The sequence below is a fragment of the Solanum pennellii genome, chromosome 11 (genome assembly GCF_001406875.1).
Source record: "Solanum pennellii chromosome 11, SPENNV200".
In the NCBI taxonomy this organism is placed as follows: Eukaryota; Viridiplantae; Streptophyta; class Magnoliopsida; order Solanales; family Solanaceae; genus Solanum; species Solanum pennellii.
This window is the reverse complement of record NC_028647.1, coordinates 7609705-7626830: the sequence shown is the minus strand read 5'-3', so window position 1 is coordinate 7626830 and position 17126 is coordinate 7609705. Positions and strand designations below refer to the sequence as shown.

The following is a 17126-nucleotide window of genomic DNA, read 5'->3' as shown; positions in this document are numbered from 1 at the left end:
CAATTTGAAATTAATCATTGAAACTTTGAGATGTGTTTTCATGTTGCGACACCTTTACTTCTACAAATGATTAGGACACATTTTTACTTCTTAATTGAATTCTTTACGTGGGATAGATCCCAACTCTTAGTTGGGTTCACACTTATTAGCGACCGCTTACGTTTAGATTTGGATGAAGTGTAGTTGATCGTTATCATATATAGATATAGAAAACCCTAAGTAAAAAAATTGATTCCAAAACGAATTGGGAACCCAAAATCCAAAAGGATTTCGCGTGAACAATGTCGTCTCAATTTGATTTTGTTGTTTCACTTGTTGATTCAAATTTTAACACGTAGCCAACATATAACATTTCAATTTTTTGATTCTTAATCATGTGTTTTATATATTATAACATTGAGTTTAATTCATTAAGTTGTCTGGTTGATTTCCGTCTAAAATCATTTATCTTGCATTCATTTTTATCTCCAAACTTCTTCATTTGTATACAAATTTTCTCCTACAAATAAAATACACTATTCAACACAATCCATAAAATTCATGCTCAAAAGGGACAAATACAAATAATAAATGTAAGACAAATAATGATTAAAACTATATAATTTTGGCATCACCACACAGCAAGCACACTTAGATTTTCATTTTAGTTGATAAAAGGTACAACATGGCATGATCAGGACTTCCTACATTAATATCAAATATCAACAAGCAGATTTATTTACAAAGGCACTAGGTAGATTTCAACATGAGATCCTCATAGACTAGTTTGGCTTCTTGAATACGTTCAATACATCCAGCTTGAGGGGAAATACTGAATTGGTTAATAATGAAATTGGTTAGTTAATTATCTTGTAATCATTTAATAATGATATTTAATGTACTAATGCGTGCTTGTGCCTATATTGTCTTATAATATAGGGTCCGACACTTCTCCTCTCGGGCATGCTTAGGTTAGAATTTCTCAGCTTGACTACTTGATTTGGTGAATCGTCATGCTCCGAGCACAAGGCCATTAATGTTCCTTTATTGCTTTAGATGTCTTTCATTTCAGACTTGTATGTGGTGTATACGTTAGGTCTCAACCATTCTTATGATATTAGAAAGACTTGTGTCAGACTTAGTAGTATTTTGTGTATCTCTTATGTACTTCATTAATATCGTTTGTGTTATCTTATGATTTGAGAGTTATATTGGATATATCTCTTTAATTTCAATTTATTACATCATGTCTATGTCAAATAACTTATTTAGATCCTCTCAGGGTTCAATTTTTCATGTTCTAGGGTGTACTTTAGGTTGTGACAGACTTGGTATTCAAAGCATCAGGTTTTAAAAATAACTTAGGATGACTAACAAGCCGCATCAAGTAGAATCTTGTTCATAAGTGTTAAAAGCGTCAAATTCATGAATAGGGGCTACAAGGCGTTTAGAAAAACTTCATTTATTTCACTACTTCAAAACTCATGTCATAGAGCTCATTTCTATAAAGGGCTCTTTCCAAAATCTTGTCCAATGTTTTTAGGATATGCATTCTCAAAGAGATAACACAAGAAGGAATATGCCTAATGACGTTGAGCCGGAGGATCCTCAAGTCGATCGATCCTTTGGCCGAGCAAGTGACTCATATCGAATTCCAAACCACTTTCCAAGTGTTTGATCAAGCTATGATGACTTAAGCTATAGACAGGCCATTGCTCCCGTGAACCTGAGTGTGGGTATGGAGTTGATAAGGGTGAGGTACTTCACTAAGATGAATTCTCCAGAATTTCATGGGTCGAAGGTTGATGAGGATTTTCAAGAGTTCATTGATGAGGTTTATAAGATATTGAAAATTATTGGATTTTCAGCAGTGGGGAAGGCGGAATTGGTCGTTTATTAACTCAAATTGTTGCCCAAGTTTGTCTTAATCAATAGAAGGGAGAGGGATTATTGACGAGTCCTCTTGATTAGGAGAAATTCAAACGGAATGTTGTTGATCATTTATTTCATCTTGAGATAAGGGACATGAAGGTGCTTGAATTCGTTAATATTCATCAAGGGAACATGAGTGTGAAACATTATGCTTTGAATTTTATTCAATTGGTTAAGTATGCTCCGACTATGGTTGTGGGCTCTAGGGCAAGGATGAACAAGTTCGTGTCGGCTGTGTCAGAAATGGTGGTCAAGGAGTGTCATATCGTCATGTTGATCAAAGAGATGGATATCTCTGATTTGATGATTAATGCCTACAAATTGAAGTGGAAAAGTTAAAATATAAATCTAGGGAGTCAAATAGTGCAAGAACCGGTGATGGTGACTTTTCTCATTCTAGATTCGGTGGACATGGTCGTCCTTAATTCTGGCAAAAGTATTTTTGTCAAGGTTCGTCTAATGTGTTGGCTCCTAAATTCAACAAAGATAGGGTGTCTAACCCTAAACCTCAAGGTGGAGGTGGTAGTAGATCTTCTATTTCCGCTTGTAAAAGGCGTAGCAAGAGTCACTCGAGAAAGTTGCTTAGTCGGTAATGCTTCGATTGTGGAAAGAGTTGTCATAAGATGAGGGATTTTTCGTTGCAAACTACTAATGAAAAGGATGGTATTCAAGCACGACCTAGTGGTTCAGGTTCTTTACTATGTCTTCAGCCATACTTCTGACCTGATTATCCAACAATTGTTTGTTTTGCAGGTCAACATTATCCTCGCAATGGACATTCGTCTTCTCCACATTGACTTGACTACTGCGTATCCAGGATTCTTAAGGATGGAGGCATTATTACGAAAAAATGCATCTAAGATATAAATTTGAAATATTTGACCTTTAGGTTCTTAATATGAATCATTAAATATAGGTCCAAAATACATAATATTACTTGTTTTTAAATTTTAATACACATATTTGATTTAATTATATAATTTTTAAAGAAATTTTCAATGTAACACTCTTGAATTTTGAAAGACTAAAGCAAAAAAATAAAGTAAACTTAGTTGAAACGTCAAAAGTGTTACCGATAAGACTTGGAGAGGTGTTACTCAAAAAAAAAACGTAGATATAAAATTTAAATTTCTATCATCACTTAGAGAGGTGCACCCAATCATCATCATATTTTTATATGATACTTTGAACATGCGTTCATACATCTATATTTAAGTATCCCAACAAAAATATAACACTACTATATATAATCTACTAGAGAGGGGAGCATGGGTTCACGTGAACCCACAGAACCCCCTCTAGATACGCTTATCCTTGTTATTTTCTTGTATGCTCACTACAACAAAAACAATTTTTAGTTGCAATAAATATTGACATTAATAAAGAAATGCTAAACCTTTTACTAGCATTAGTCAAGTGTCATTAGAACCAATGTCGCTAAAGGTTTTAGGGACATAAAAAGAGTGCTAATTACCTAACTATTACTGGCATTTTTGTTATCGTGTTGTCTGCAATCATATTTGTCGTGACCTTTAATTACTACTGCATTTGTAGCACAACTGAAAGTTTTTGTGTCCCCTCATTGTTGCTTGACCTGAATTTTCAGCATTGATGTGATCATGCTGCTCCTCATCTGCCAAACTGAAAAATGCATTACAAGTCACCACCCCCTCATGCCATTAGGAGTTGCTTTAGGAACAACATGATTATGTCCAGTTTTTTCCATTATGAATACTTTCTGAGTTGAGCACTATCTTTTGACAAATCTCTTGTGTCTTATGTTGTATAGGAAGCTTCTTCCATGTATTTGCTGCCGAGGAATCTCGCCTTTCTCTTGACGCTCTTGAATTTTATCATGCTTTCATTTAGGATGAAGTGTTCTACATTCTTCTTCGTTATGACCTTGTAACTTGCACGTTTGACAATGTTTAGACAAGAAATCATATTGAATCTTCATCTTCTCAATCCTTGTGTTCTTCGTTTCAGGGTTTATGACCTCTTTTTCCACCCGCTTAGGAAGGTTAGCCATTGGCCATTAGGTCCACTTGAACTTTTAACTCTTGCACAACTAGGACGCGTCTTATTAATTGTTGCCATGTCCAGATGTAGTGATTTGCTACAGCTGAATCTAGTTAAAATAAAGCTTGTAGCAAATCTGGAAAAGAAATCCAAGCCATGGCTTGAGTGGATTCTTCCTCTGGCTTGAATTTGGCATCATAAATCAAAGGATGCATTTGATATGCATAACCAATTTTAGCAACTATGTAATTAGCATTCTTAGACATTATATTAACATAATCATCCATGCGGCTTAATCGAATTAATATGTCTATTCCTAAATAAACCAATACTACTATCACCAATGACCTTTAATTGTTTAGGTATTTGCATACCTGAAATCAACGAGGTCAGGCCAACCATATGAAAATTTGCCAATAATAGATTCTCAATCACATTCATTCTGTCTACTTCCTCTTCCGTCCATGTGATTCTGGGCACTCCTACATACTGAATCTGTTTGGCTGTTGAAGTAAGGGAAAAGAAATATCATAAGAGAAAGGTAGGGCCTGACCAGCACTAGAAGGAGGCTGGTAGAATTCTATCGGGCCTGACTAGAGCGTGGATCAGGAGCTTAAACGAAAACTCACAAATCCATTTGAGATTAATGAAAGACTATGATACCAATATCAAGTAGATATGGGAACTTTGGCCAACAGACTTGGAAATGAGGATGGTATAGCACACAGATGCCCCAGCCTTAACCAAGTCCATCAACAAGTCCCTTTTCCATCTTTTGTAATCCAACAAAACCATAGAAGTAGAGAAACAACTTATAGATTAGCACAGAAGTGCTGTTCCATATTTCCTTTTGATAAACAGAAGTAACTGTGATCTCCAGATCAATGCAAAAATCTGAACATTATCTACAACACGGGATTTTGGCTATACTACGACTAGGATCATGCTAAAACTTTAAACAAGTTCTCCTTTACACTGCTGGTACCCATTCCAACAGACATTGTCTGAATCACCGAGCAAACCTCTCTTCCTTAGCCTCGAGGGCATCCACCTCTTCATTTGACAGGTGATCGACAATTGGTTCATATGCATCAGCGTCCCTCTTCTTCCTGAGAACAGTCACAATTGAAATGTATGTGAAATGAGATATGATTGAATTGAAATACAGATACAAAAATCCTAGTTTCAATTTGGCTTTTATTTTTCATTGAGTGGAATATTAAGAAAAAGCAAGAGTCGTACCGGACGACACTTGATTTTATGCTAAATAGCTTGCCCAGGTCCAGTGCAGGCAAACCTACTTTACTGTCAAAAAGATAATTATGAGGAAAGAGATGTACCGAGGATAATGTAAAGGAAGATCTGTGATTTGATTGACAAGATCAACATAGAAAGCATAGCTTAATGACACAAACCTGGCTGAGGGATGTTCCATTCCTCTGCGTCCTTTCTTATTAGCCCTGCTTTCTCTCGCGGATGCAACACTTTGCTTTGCAATCTGAAAAATTAAATGCCCAAGATAGTCAAAAGACCTTGAAGTGGCTGGCTTTCAACTATGAACACATAGTTGGAATGCAGGTAGAAACAATTAGGTCATGTATGCCAAATGAATGATATATTCTCACCTCATAAAGCTGTTCTCTAATTGCTATGGCAATTGCAGGCTACAAAAAAAGGAGACAACTATCAAGAAGAAAACATACCCAGTTTTTTAAAATAAAAAAGGATACTGAAAAATGACAGTCTCAAATAGTTGAACAGCTTGTCTAGGATGTAAGTAAAACACTCTTGTAATTAAATTAAGTACTTACCCATGACTGTTTTCTAGGAGTAAAAGGTGAGAAAGTAACACAACTACAATTTACTGGTGTCCAAGAAGCTACAACTACAGAAAAATGTGTCTCTTGATGGGATAATGTTGGGAGAAAATCTCATTTAGATACTGAGCTACGTAAGAATCAGGCACTGACCATCTACTTTCATTGTTCAAATCTTTCAGAACATTAAAAACCCCGTTCTTCAACTCTTTGAAAACATGAAAGAATCAAAAGCTCTGCCCTGAGTGCCCTCCCTCTCTATGGTTAACCTAATAACAAATGTTTTTTAAGGGGACTGGAGCAGGCTACCACGACACAAAAGATCCTCTTTCTAATGAGATTCAATTTGGAACTATTATATGTCGAGAGTTTACTTATACATGAACATATATATAAATCTTTTAACACATAAATACAAAGGACTACAATATCGAGAGGTTTTAACATCCCTAATGCATGTCGTCCAGTTCCAATTATAGGGCTATTCGAACTTTAACTAACAAAATATAAAAAGTAGGTAACTAATTCCTTGTATTCTCATTAGCTCTGTCAATGGTCTAACAAAGTTGAAATTATTTGACAGCATATTTTTGTCAAATAATTCAGCATTGAAGAAAACTAGGTCACTTTCTTGATTAAGGAACTGTGCATTTTCCTAGAATTTCCGTCATGAGACTATCAAGAAATGAGACCTAATGGCATTTTAATTTTATGATTCCCCTTCATTAATCCTCCCCTATTGATACAACCAAAACAGGAGGGAGGTTGTCACGACCTAAAAATGGATATAATGGCACTCGACAAGTCAGCCTAAAATCCAAATATCACAAACTATGCGGAAGTAAGACATTGAAATCTCGAAATATCACAAGTTCGGATAACCAAGTCAACTTAATAAATCCCCAAAACCTGGTTGTCACGTATTCAGGCCTTTAATGTGTTATAATTGATTCGAAGAAAAAAAAGTACAACAAGATCATAAATAGGAAAAAGAACATATGTTGAGATGACAAACACCTACCTCACAAATCTCCATAGGAAGCCTCGAAAAAAAAGAGAAGAGAAAATATCACAAAAATCCGAAATCATAACTTTTCTAGAAGCAAGGGGTGAGTACCAAACAACACGATACTCGGCAAGTAAACTTCTAAACACAAGCTAAGGGAATGAAATACGGGTACTCCTTAGCACCCCAATCGAACCTCCACAACTACAACCTGCATAGAACCAGTCCAACCTAAAAGTTCACAATTTACATAGCTCACCAGCTCAACAACAACACTTTAACAATTACATATCCTCAACAACAAACTTAATATTCATCAATGACAAGTTCCACAGAATGGCATGCACAATATCACCAATGATAAAGATGTACGATACAACGTCAAGTATAGAGATGCATATCTAATCTAGCGATACACACCCGTTGTCTCTCGGTCTGGTACCCATGGGCTACATATTCATCCATGCATCTGTCATTACATGCGACAATAAAATCCGTCGCAGCGTGCGACACATCCCTCGATAATAGAATCTGTCGCGGCGTGCAACACATCCCTCGAAATATAATATTTGTCGCAACGCATGACACGTCCCTCGAAATGGTACATCCTCTTTAATTTCTTATTCTTCCTCAATTCACATAACAATTATCACAACCTTGCCTCAACACTAATGCAAATGACACGTTCACACAAATAATGAGATGACCATTTTCTTAATAATACACAACAATCAACATCAACAATTAATCAATAAGTTTTCAAACCATTCTCAACATATCACAAACCAATAATTAATCACATTGCATTTTATTATTCTTTTTTCATCATTAGAGTTATTCAATATGGACAAGTCAAACAATCACCAAGTCTCATTACATCCCAACACATACCACAAGGAGATACATGATTCTATGCACTTAGGAAGGGTTTAGAAATTCACTCACCTCAAATAATCGAGTAATTACTTCAAGACTTGAGTCTTCCCCTTTCATAAAGCCTCAAAGGTGCTTTCGATCTATCAAATACATAATACTCATAAAAATACAAATCTAGTGAAACCCATATTACTATATTTTTAGTTTCGGCTCAAAAGTCATTCAGAGCCACCAAATTCGAATTTGAAATTATCTTTCAGCTTATTTTTACCCATGATAAAATAAATCCGCATGCAAAATTTATGGGTAAACATAATCTGAAAGAAAATTTTAAATTCGACCCAATTTTCAAGCCAAAACTAAATATAGTAATGTGGGCGTCATTAGATTCATATTCTCATGAGAATTGTGTATTTGATGAGTTGAAAGCACTTTGAAGCTTTATGAAAGGGGAAGACAAAAGTCTCAAAGTAATTGTTCGATTATTTGAGGCAAGTGAATTTCTAAACCATTGTTAAGTGTATAGAATCGTGTATTCCTGGTGGTATGTGTTGGGATGTAATGGGACTTGGTGATGGTTTGACTTATCCATATTGAATAATTTTAATGATGAAAAAGGGTAGTAAAAGGCAATATAATTAATTATTGGTGTGTGATGTGTCGAGAATAGTTTGAAAGACTTATTGATTTGATGTTGTATCACGATTGTGTTGTCGTGCATTTTTATGAAAATGGTCATTTCCTTATTATTTGTATGAACATGTCATTTGCATTGGTTTTGAGACATGGTTGTGATAAGTGTTGTGTGAATTGAGGAAAGATAAGAAATAAAAAAGGATGTACCATTTCGAGAGACGTGTCGTGCACCGCGACAAATTTTATTAACGAGATTAACGAGGAGGGTCGTGTCGCACGCCGTGATGAATGCATGGACAAATATGTACCCTATGGATCCCGAAATAAGAGACAGTGGGTCTGTATAGGTCAGACATGCATCACTACAATTGACATTGCATTGCACATCTTTATAATTTTTTTAAAATGATTGCACATCTTTATCATTGATGAACTTGATCTTGTGTGTTGTTGATGTTGAGGATATGTAATTGTTAAAGTTGTTGTTAAGCTGGTGAGTTATGTAATAGTGAACTGTTAGGGTTGGGCTGGTTTTATGCGGGTTGTAGTTTTTGGAGGTTCGGTTGGGATGGTAGAGTACTTGTATTCTATTCCCTTAGCTTGTGTTTAGAAGTTTACTTGCTGAGTATCGTATGGTTTTGTACTCACCCCTTACTTCTACATTTTTGTAGGTTACGAGCCTGAATCTTTGTGATACTTTCTATTCTCTTATTTTTCCGAGACTTCCTATGGAGATTTGTAAGGTAGCTGTCATCTCAGCGGACAATCTTTCTCCTATTTATGATCTTATTCTATTCTAGAAAAAATGTTATTTGAGACTTGTATTTTTTTTTCTTTGAATCAATTATAACACATTAAAGACTTGTACACGTAACAACAAGGTTTTGGGGTTTTATTAAGTTGACTTAGTTATCCGTACTTATGATATTTTAAGATTTCAATGTCTTACTTCCACATAGTTTGTGATTTTAGGGTTTTAGACTTACTTGTCGAGTGTCATCACATTCATTTTTGGATCGTGACAAATGGTGTCAAGGACCAGGTTCATATGTCTTACGTGTATATAGGCCGAGTTGAAATAGAGTTTCGAGAATTGATACAAAGACATTTATATTTATCTTCGAGAGGCTATGGTGACTTTTAGGAAAAACCTTCACTTCTTGAATCTCTATTGTGCATCCTTTGTCCGTTCTAATTTTTATCGCTTCATTCCATTCTCTCTCCACTTATGTGATGATTCGTGCATAGTTCCTCATGCAAATAGTTGGAGTAGTGTATGGATTGGAGGTTAGATTTGGTTCAGAAGTGATAGACTTATGAAAAAAATGTGTGGTCAAATTCAAAATGTTCAACGATTTGAAAGGGTTAATGTAAGGTGATGGCTCGATGATGCATTTTGAGGATATTCGAATGATGAATTTTAACAATGGTTTTGAAGGACATCATGAACGTGTTATCTTTTTAAGGTTAGTTACCCCATTGACGGGAATAGTACTTTTGTGGTAGAGGCAATATTTGGAGTGGTTTGACAATTGAAAGTGGAGTAATTAAAGGTATGGCTAGATAATGAACATTGTAACTTTGGAAAATACAGTTGGCTGATATACACTCTAATTAACCCCAAAAAAGAATCAAACAAGAATGGGAAGAGAAAGAAGTATAGAAGAGCACCCCCTTAACTTCATCACCACATTACTTAGAAGTATATCAGTATGATGAACATCACAAGAATATGCAATAACAAATGATAATTTTATGGGATGGAAACACAAACACTATTTTTATTCTAAACCAACATAAAGGAAAATAGAGCTTACTCCAACTTCTGGGTCTTCAATTTTCATATCTTCACAAAATGTTCGTGCAAATTCTTCAGGATCACTCTCAAAATTGTTCATGTCCTGAAATTATTTTATTTCTCATTGATTAATTAGCAACAAATGAGGCAGAGTAGTTGCTAATTTGATCACAACTCTTACCAAAGCAAGACAGATGAAGAATGAGACATCCAACAACTTACCCAAAAAAAGTGGTCCTTGATAACTGTGTGATTTACTCGGAGATCAAGCTGGATGAGCCCGGAAAAGAAAGGGAAATAGATAATATAAGTACCTAAATATAATGATGAACCATCGGTAGTTGAGACCACCAAAGTCAGTAAGATAGGTCTCTTTCACATTGATTTTCTTTTGGTATGAATAATCTTTCAACGTATTGTCATCAATATCAACAAAAAACAAATGTGACACCTTGATGGGAACAACTTTCTCGCCAGTGTGCATATCTTGTCCTTCATATGACCGAAATTCTGTCAACTGTGACTGCAAAATTGGAAGTGGAGAAGCCAATAAGACTTAAGTTGCAAGAAACAGCAGAAAAGAAGCATGTACCCTAACCAGCCATTTTACAACAGAGATCACCAGACACTAGAGCAACACCAAGTTGTTATCCAGAAAAAGGAATAGCAGATATGAAGGAATTTTTTTTAAGATGGTAAACAGGAAATAGCCAGAAAATAAAATTTTATAGCCGAAGGACAAAAGGGAATATATTGTTGAATCACATTTATAGCCAGAGGACCTACATACTATGCCACAGGTGAGTCTAGATGAAAGTTCCTACATCAATGGAAGAACACAGTTGAGGTTTCTCCAAAATTTAGTGTTCTGTAGTACTCTAAAGACTTATGTTAACCGTCTTATGAACAGCCTTTTGTTCATTTATCCAGATCTGCCTAGTGAGTTACGTCACTCAACTTGCACTCCAAGTAGTCTATCTTAGTCCCGCACAACCTAAACCCTGGACTCCGGAATTGTGATATATACTATTGATTATGCATAATAGTGCCACGACATAGACTAAGTTTAGCAAAGAAATTTGATTTTCCAAAATTGAATTTTGTTTTGGAAAGGTGTTGTTGCAATAGATAGGGTACGGCTTTTGGAGTTACTTTTAAACATAGGACATAGATTGGTTGCCTGGGAAGTGAAGAAGATGAGGTGAACTCTGTGTTAGCCATTAAAACTTGTTCAAGCTTGATTTTGAAAATTTAAATTTCCGAAATTGGAATTTGTTCCGAGTGGCTGTTAGACTAGATTTGGCACATCTCAAAGAGTTTAAAATCTCATTTGGGATGATTAGAGGAGATCTGAATTAAAATTTGAGCCTATTTCGATGTAGAAGACGAATATAGAAGAAAATGAGATATGTATCTCTTGTGTATCCCCCTGTGAATCATTTGTGCATCCCATATGACCATATGTATCAAATGAGTAGCTCCTGTGTATCCCCCTATACATTCATGTATACATGTGCATGAAATACATACGTCATAGAGAAACTTTTCAACTATGATTTTTGATTCCAAACCACCTTTGATCTTCCTCTAAATTTGCATATTGCCTCGTCTATGTCTTATCGATGAATTCCAACCATACCCATTGAAAACAATCTTTTCTTCCCAAGGTAACTTTTCGTGGCTAAGCATGGTTAAATGATTAAATTAGCTAATTTGCAGTAAACTTCTTGTTTTTATACATCCTGGTAGTTGGCTCTTTTTTGCAAGAGAAAGTTCAAATTAACCACCTGAGGTATTCAATTTGTCTTACATTTGTCCTTCGCTTAGCTTTTGTTCCATAAAAGCCCCCACAAAATCAATTTTGTCACATATTTGGCCCCTCAATCAAAGGGTTATGTAGCTTAGCTCTGACATTTGCCACATTGGAGCTTCAAAAACAAAACAAAGATTACCCTTAACTATCAAATTAGTTATATACCCGCTACAATAATTTGAAGCATGCTCCTAAACATTGAAAAGGTTAAAATATATACCTACACAACTAGACCAATTTTTCCAGTAGGAAATCATTAGTAGAAGGGACATATCTGAGACTTAGGCTTATAATGGTGGAGGCTCCTAAGAGCCAAAGGCTGAACAGGGTCGATGGACATATATAAAACAAAACACTAACATTAGGGGTAATTTACAACAGAAGTAAATGTATTCCTCTTGACTGCAAGGTAAATAGTCCAAATTCAATTTGTTACTTTTATGTATTTCAATTCATTACTTTCATTGACATAAGCAAGCATCACTATATCAGCTTACTTACCAACTTATAAAAACAACTTACCATAAGTGATAAAATTATATACTTAGGTATTTGATTTTCCAAGGTCAACCATATGATACTCGGCAAATGATTAATTGGAATCTTCCTTTTTTCCTTCAGTTTGTCAATAAAAGTTTGAACCGCAATAATTAACCTGCTTCAATGCACAAAACCGTGCACTCCTACCTTCCAAATGTGAGAGGAGATCTTGAGCAAGTAAATAATTTCAGGATTAGCATGCATTTACTGTTTCAGGTATAAAGTCTTGTCTTTGCTCTATTTACCCAATATAAAATAGAGCGATCTCTTAACTTTTTGCCATCAACTTGCTTTGGAAGCTCCTTTCACTAGCAATACTTCACACCCTGTGAGCCTTGCTCTCAAGAGCTCCCTCTCCCCTACCCAACCTTTCTTCTCAAACAATAGAAAATTAAGGGGAAAAAGTAACAACATTTTCAATTTCATACCCCAAGATAAATGTCAGCCTATATACCTGAAGAAAGGATGGTTCAAATCTTCTCAAGGCTCCAACCCGGATCTCTACTCCGATTTAGGTGTGTATCAAAATCATGCAACACTAATTTCAAGCACAAAATTCGTATGGTTGCACACCAAACACACTGTTCTTTCAAAACCTCCAACTGGTAAAATAGTTAGGTACTTCTCAAAAGCTCAAAGGAAGGAAAAATATTATTCAACCTACTGATGCATTACCCAGTATTGAAACTGAAGTAAGAATAGGAGCCCTTTCAGTGTTATAGTGCGATACTATTATAGGATTGTGGGTATATGCAACGGATTCCTTGGTAAGATGATTTATTTGGGTAAAGAAATCTTTTGGTACTTTGGAACCCTAGGAAAGTCAGCCGACAGCTGTCTCACCCTCCCAAATTCCAAAGCCTCCTCTTTGTTTTGACAACTTAGGGACTTATATGTCTATCTTTGGATTTGGCTTTGCAATTAAAACGAGAGATTACAAGGTTGTGAGGATGACCTATGCTCATGGTGACGGTTGGTACTTGGTACCGCCTAAGGCTGAGATATATGCACTTAATTCAGGAATTTGATGGTTTTCTTCGAGACATTGGTATTGTGGAGTACTTCTGGAAACAACTTGTGGTTTGTGAGAAACTCCACTGAACTGCATACAGGAGAACTAGGGAGGGGAGGGTGAATAACATAATAATGGTGTTTGACCTCAATGAGGAGATTTTTCAGGAATTAACATTACCAGAAAGTTTGGCTAGTGAACCACCTACAGATCTGAATGATGCCAAGTGTCACTTTCATGTTTTACATATTTAGAGTTGGCTTTGTAGACGAATTAGTAGCAGCCAATACTTCCAGCATTTATGAGCCCAGTTCTCCTTCGATACGTTAGGAGTGATTAGCAATGTAATTTAGGAGCCAGAATTGGTAATATAGGAAATTTTGAGTGTCTATAGCGTACTTAAAAGTACTACTAGAGTAAGAAGGAGATCAGTTCAAATGCCCTTTCCAAAGAAGGAGAATGAGCATATAATCAAGTCCAAGCTCTAAAAAAAGAATAGGTGAATGGCATAGATACGCTGAGAGTGTTAGCAATGTAATTAAAGGAGCCAGAAGCGACCACATAGGAAATTTTAAGTGTCTATCAAGTACTATTTAATTGCACTACTAGAGGAAGAAAGGAGATTGCTTGAATGCTCTCCCCCATGAATGAGGCTACGCATATAAACCAAGGTTCCAGGCACTGACGATTTAAATCTAGCTTTATATAAATAAAAAAATGATTGCCCTATTGTGAAGCAGGCTTGTTAGGCTCTCAATCACCTTCCATCAATTTTTGCTTAAGCTTAAGCCAACAACATTGATGCATCTCAAATTATTAGCCCTATCCAAACATGCATGCATCATGATCTCAATATCGAAGATTTCCCTGATTCTCTTTGTAAATCAGCTCAGGAGTAGCTCCTTCTAAAGCAACTTACAAACACCTCAAAGGGAGGAACAAAATTTCCCGCATCTAAAAGGAAACCAAAGAATTAAAAGAAAAATAATCCTCTATATGGCTTTTAAGTAACACAAATGTCTCACTATTAGCAAGGAGAAGTTTGAGTTTTTCTCCGTACTTTTATGCTCCTAGTCCTTGCGCTCATTTGGTCAATTATCAAATGGCACCAGTTTGACAACCAATGGTGGATCTGTATATGTTGGGTCCCATCAAAATGGCATCGACTTCCCAGCTACACAACATATTTCCCCTCATGGAAGTCATCACCAAAAGTCGGCTTCCTTCTAGCAACAGAGGTTTAGGTCTATTTCATAACTTTCAAGGTTCACGACGTTATGTAGCGATGTAATGGATTTTCTAGATTTTGGATAAGGATATCAACTACGATATATAATCTTTTTTTTATGACAATGTTGTCCAGGCGTGCTATTCAGATGGTACCTATTACCTCACACCAACACAGCTACCGCATAGCTGTGTCAACAAAAGCTTAGGCAGATAAAAAGAATCACCTAAGGTTCTTTCTATACAAGAGAATCTTTTTTTAAAAGGCTCCATGCAAGAGAATCTCTTTGGAAGGTGATGACATTATTTGAACCAGAATTTGCTTGTTGGTACTGAAGATTGTCAAAATTTGTTCACGTCGGGAGAGGAGAGAGATTCTTGATTTCAGCATGTACAGATAAAAGTTTAAGAAGAAACAAAGAGCATTCCAGAACAGACACTATCAGTGATCTCAAATAAAGACAAAATATCAGGCCACATGACTTTTAAGAAGGCTGGTTCATTTGAACCAGCAAGGAGAAGAGTAGGAATCACGTAATCTTCAAAAGAAAGTTAACAACTCGCATTATAGATCTAATCACCACCACCCACCCAGACACAAAATTCAATCACAAATTATCCCATTAAGCAGGAGGAAAGATGACAGAATGGCGTATATAACATGCTCTATTCTTTTTCCAAATTCAAAATGTTCATCATTCAGTTTTAAGACTTCTTATAAATACCTGAATGGATTGAGCAATCTGAGTGACAAAAGCAGGAGGAAGTTTCAAATCCTTCACAGTTCTCTTCGCAAACACCACCACCTCTGAGTCAGGATCTGTAATTTAGAAGTTCAAAGATAGACAACAGCTCGCTCAGTTCAAGATGATTTTAAGTAAACTACAATTTTCCCTTCTTTAAAAGTGACCAACAGAACCATTCACATCGGAAAAAGCAATTTAGCACTAAGTTACCAAATATCAGAGTTTGCATAGGTTTCAAGCATCTTTTGCCAGAACATAAGCTCTATAACATTACTATTTGTTTTTCAAGATAGCACTCAGCCAAGGTCATCAGTTATAAATCCATTTCAGGGAATAGTAGATCCAATTTTTATCACACCAGAGCATCCCTTAGGGTGCTAACAAGTCTTCAGAAACCAAAATTTTCATTTTGACAATACAAGTGAGCTGTGTAACATTCAGCATTTTGAATAAAAGATGGAACTTGATTGGGAGAAAATACTAAATAAAATCATCAAACAACAGTACAAGAAAACAGATAGGTGCTTAATAGGGTACAATGCAGAAGCATGAAATCATTTGCTTATTGCTGTATTATATAAATGTTAAAAAACCAAATAGACAAAAGCTTACCGTTGGGGTTCCAAGTAAAAGCATCTTTAAATCTTTGGCCATCAATTTCGATGTCGAGACGGATAGGAACAAGATTCTCAGCTGTTGGCCTGTAATTTAGATATAACTCTTGTTAAACATTAGAAACGAATCATTTCTTATACCATCACATGTATGGTGAAAGGAAGAGAAAGATGAACAAGGCCGTTACATTCTGAACTTCACTGGGTTCTTCAGTGAAGAAGATGCCGATTGTGGTTTCATCACTGCTTCTTTCAATCTGAAAAAACAAAAACAATCTGAACGAAAGGATCTAGCTAATAATTGCAACATTGAGATTGAGAATTGATATAGCAAATAGCAATGCATTTAACTTGTTGTGAGCAAATTCACAGTTACTATTTTGACACTTCACATTAGGAAAAGGATTTAGGGATTTCTTTCAACTGAATATAAGAATCAGATATAGAAGGAAAACCTGTAATTCGACGTCGACAGAAGGAGGAAAGAAATCGCCGACGACGTCGCCGGAGTTAACCGCAGCGACACTGCCGTTCATATAAAACCTAATATCAAATATTTATGTGCATATATATTTTGTTAAAAATTGTTGCTCACACCTTTAATTTTAGGTTAACTAGCGTTTGATCCCAAATTTTTCTGAATATTTTTGTCTTAACACCCTTTTTTCGGCCCTAAGTTTTCCCAAATATTTGATTTATACTAATGAGTCCTAAAAACTATTAAAAATAGAGAACTCATATGTTTGTATTATATATTTACAATGAATATGTTCCGTTAAAAAAAAATCTTAGTAATTGATAGCAACCATCAATAACAAAATAATAATATAGGCAAGAGCAATACATTGATGTATATTTGAAGTTGTTGTTGATTCAGTTATAATTATAACAATCTCTCCGAAGGAGGTAGTAACAAACTTTTTTTTTATACAATCTTCCTATATTTTACGAACAATCTCTTCTCGACAAGCTTTCATCTTCAAATCAGGTGGCTGACAATACTGAATAATATTATTACACCAAGTCGATTGTTCGTCATCTTCATCAGTAATCATATCATCTTGTTCATGTCCATTGAATATTTCATCACTACTTTGATTTTCACGCAAAA

At 35.6% G+C, this 17126-nt stretch overlaps 1 protein-coding gene across 1 annotated transcript; it reads right to left on the bottom strand.

Moving 5' to 3' along the window:
- Positions 1–4730: 4730 nt before the first annotated feature.
- LOC107003089 (chromatin structure-remodeling complex protein BSH-like) lies at positions 4731–16630 on the bottom strand. The gene is made up of 11 exons (XM_015201340.2): positions 16471–16630; positions 16204–16272; positions 16014–16102; positions 15381–15475; positions 10515–10586; positions 10286–10333; positions 10083–10166; positions 5556–5594; positions 5346–5428; positions 5173–5235; positions 4731–5039 (listed from the first exon to the last, which is right to left on the bottom strand). The coding sequence occupies exons 2-11, from the start codon at positions 16254–16256 to the stop codon at positions 4940–4942; spliced, it is 726 nt and encodes a 241-aa protein (XP_015056826.1). The 5' UTR covers positions 16257–16272; positions 16471–16630; the 3' UTR covers positions 4731–4939.
- Between the last annotated feature and the right edge of the window lie 496 nt (positions 16631–17126).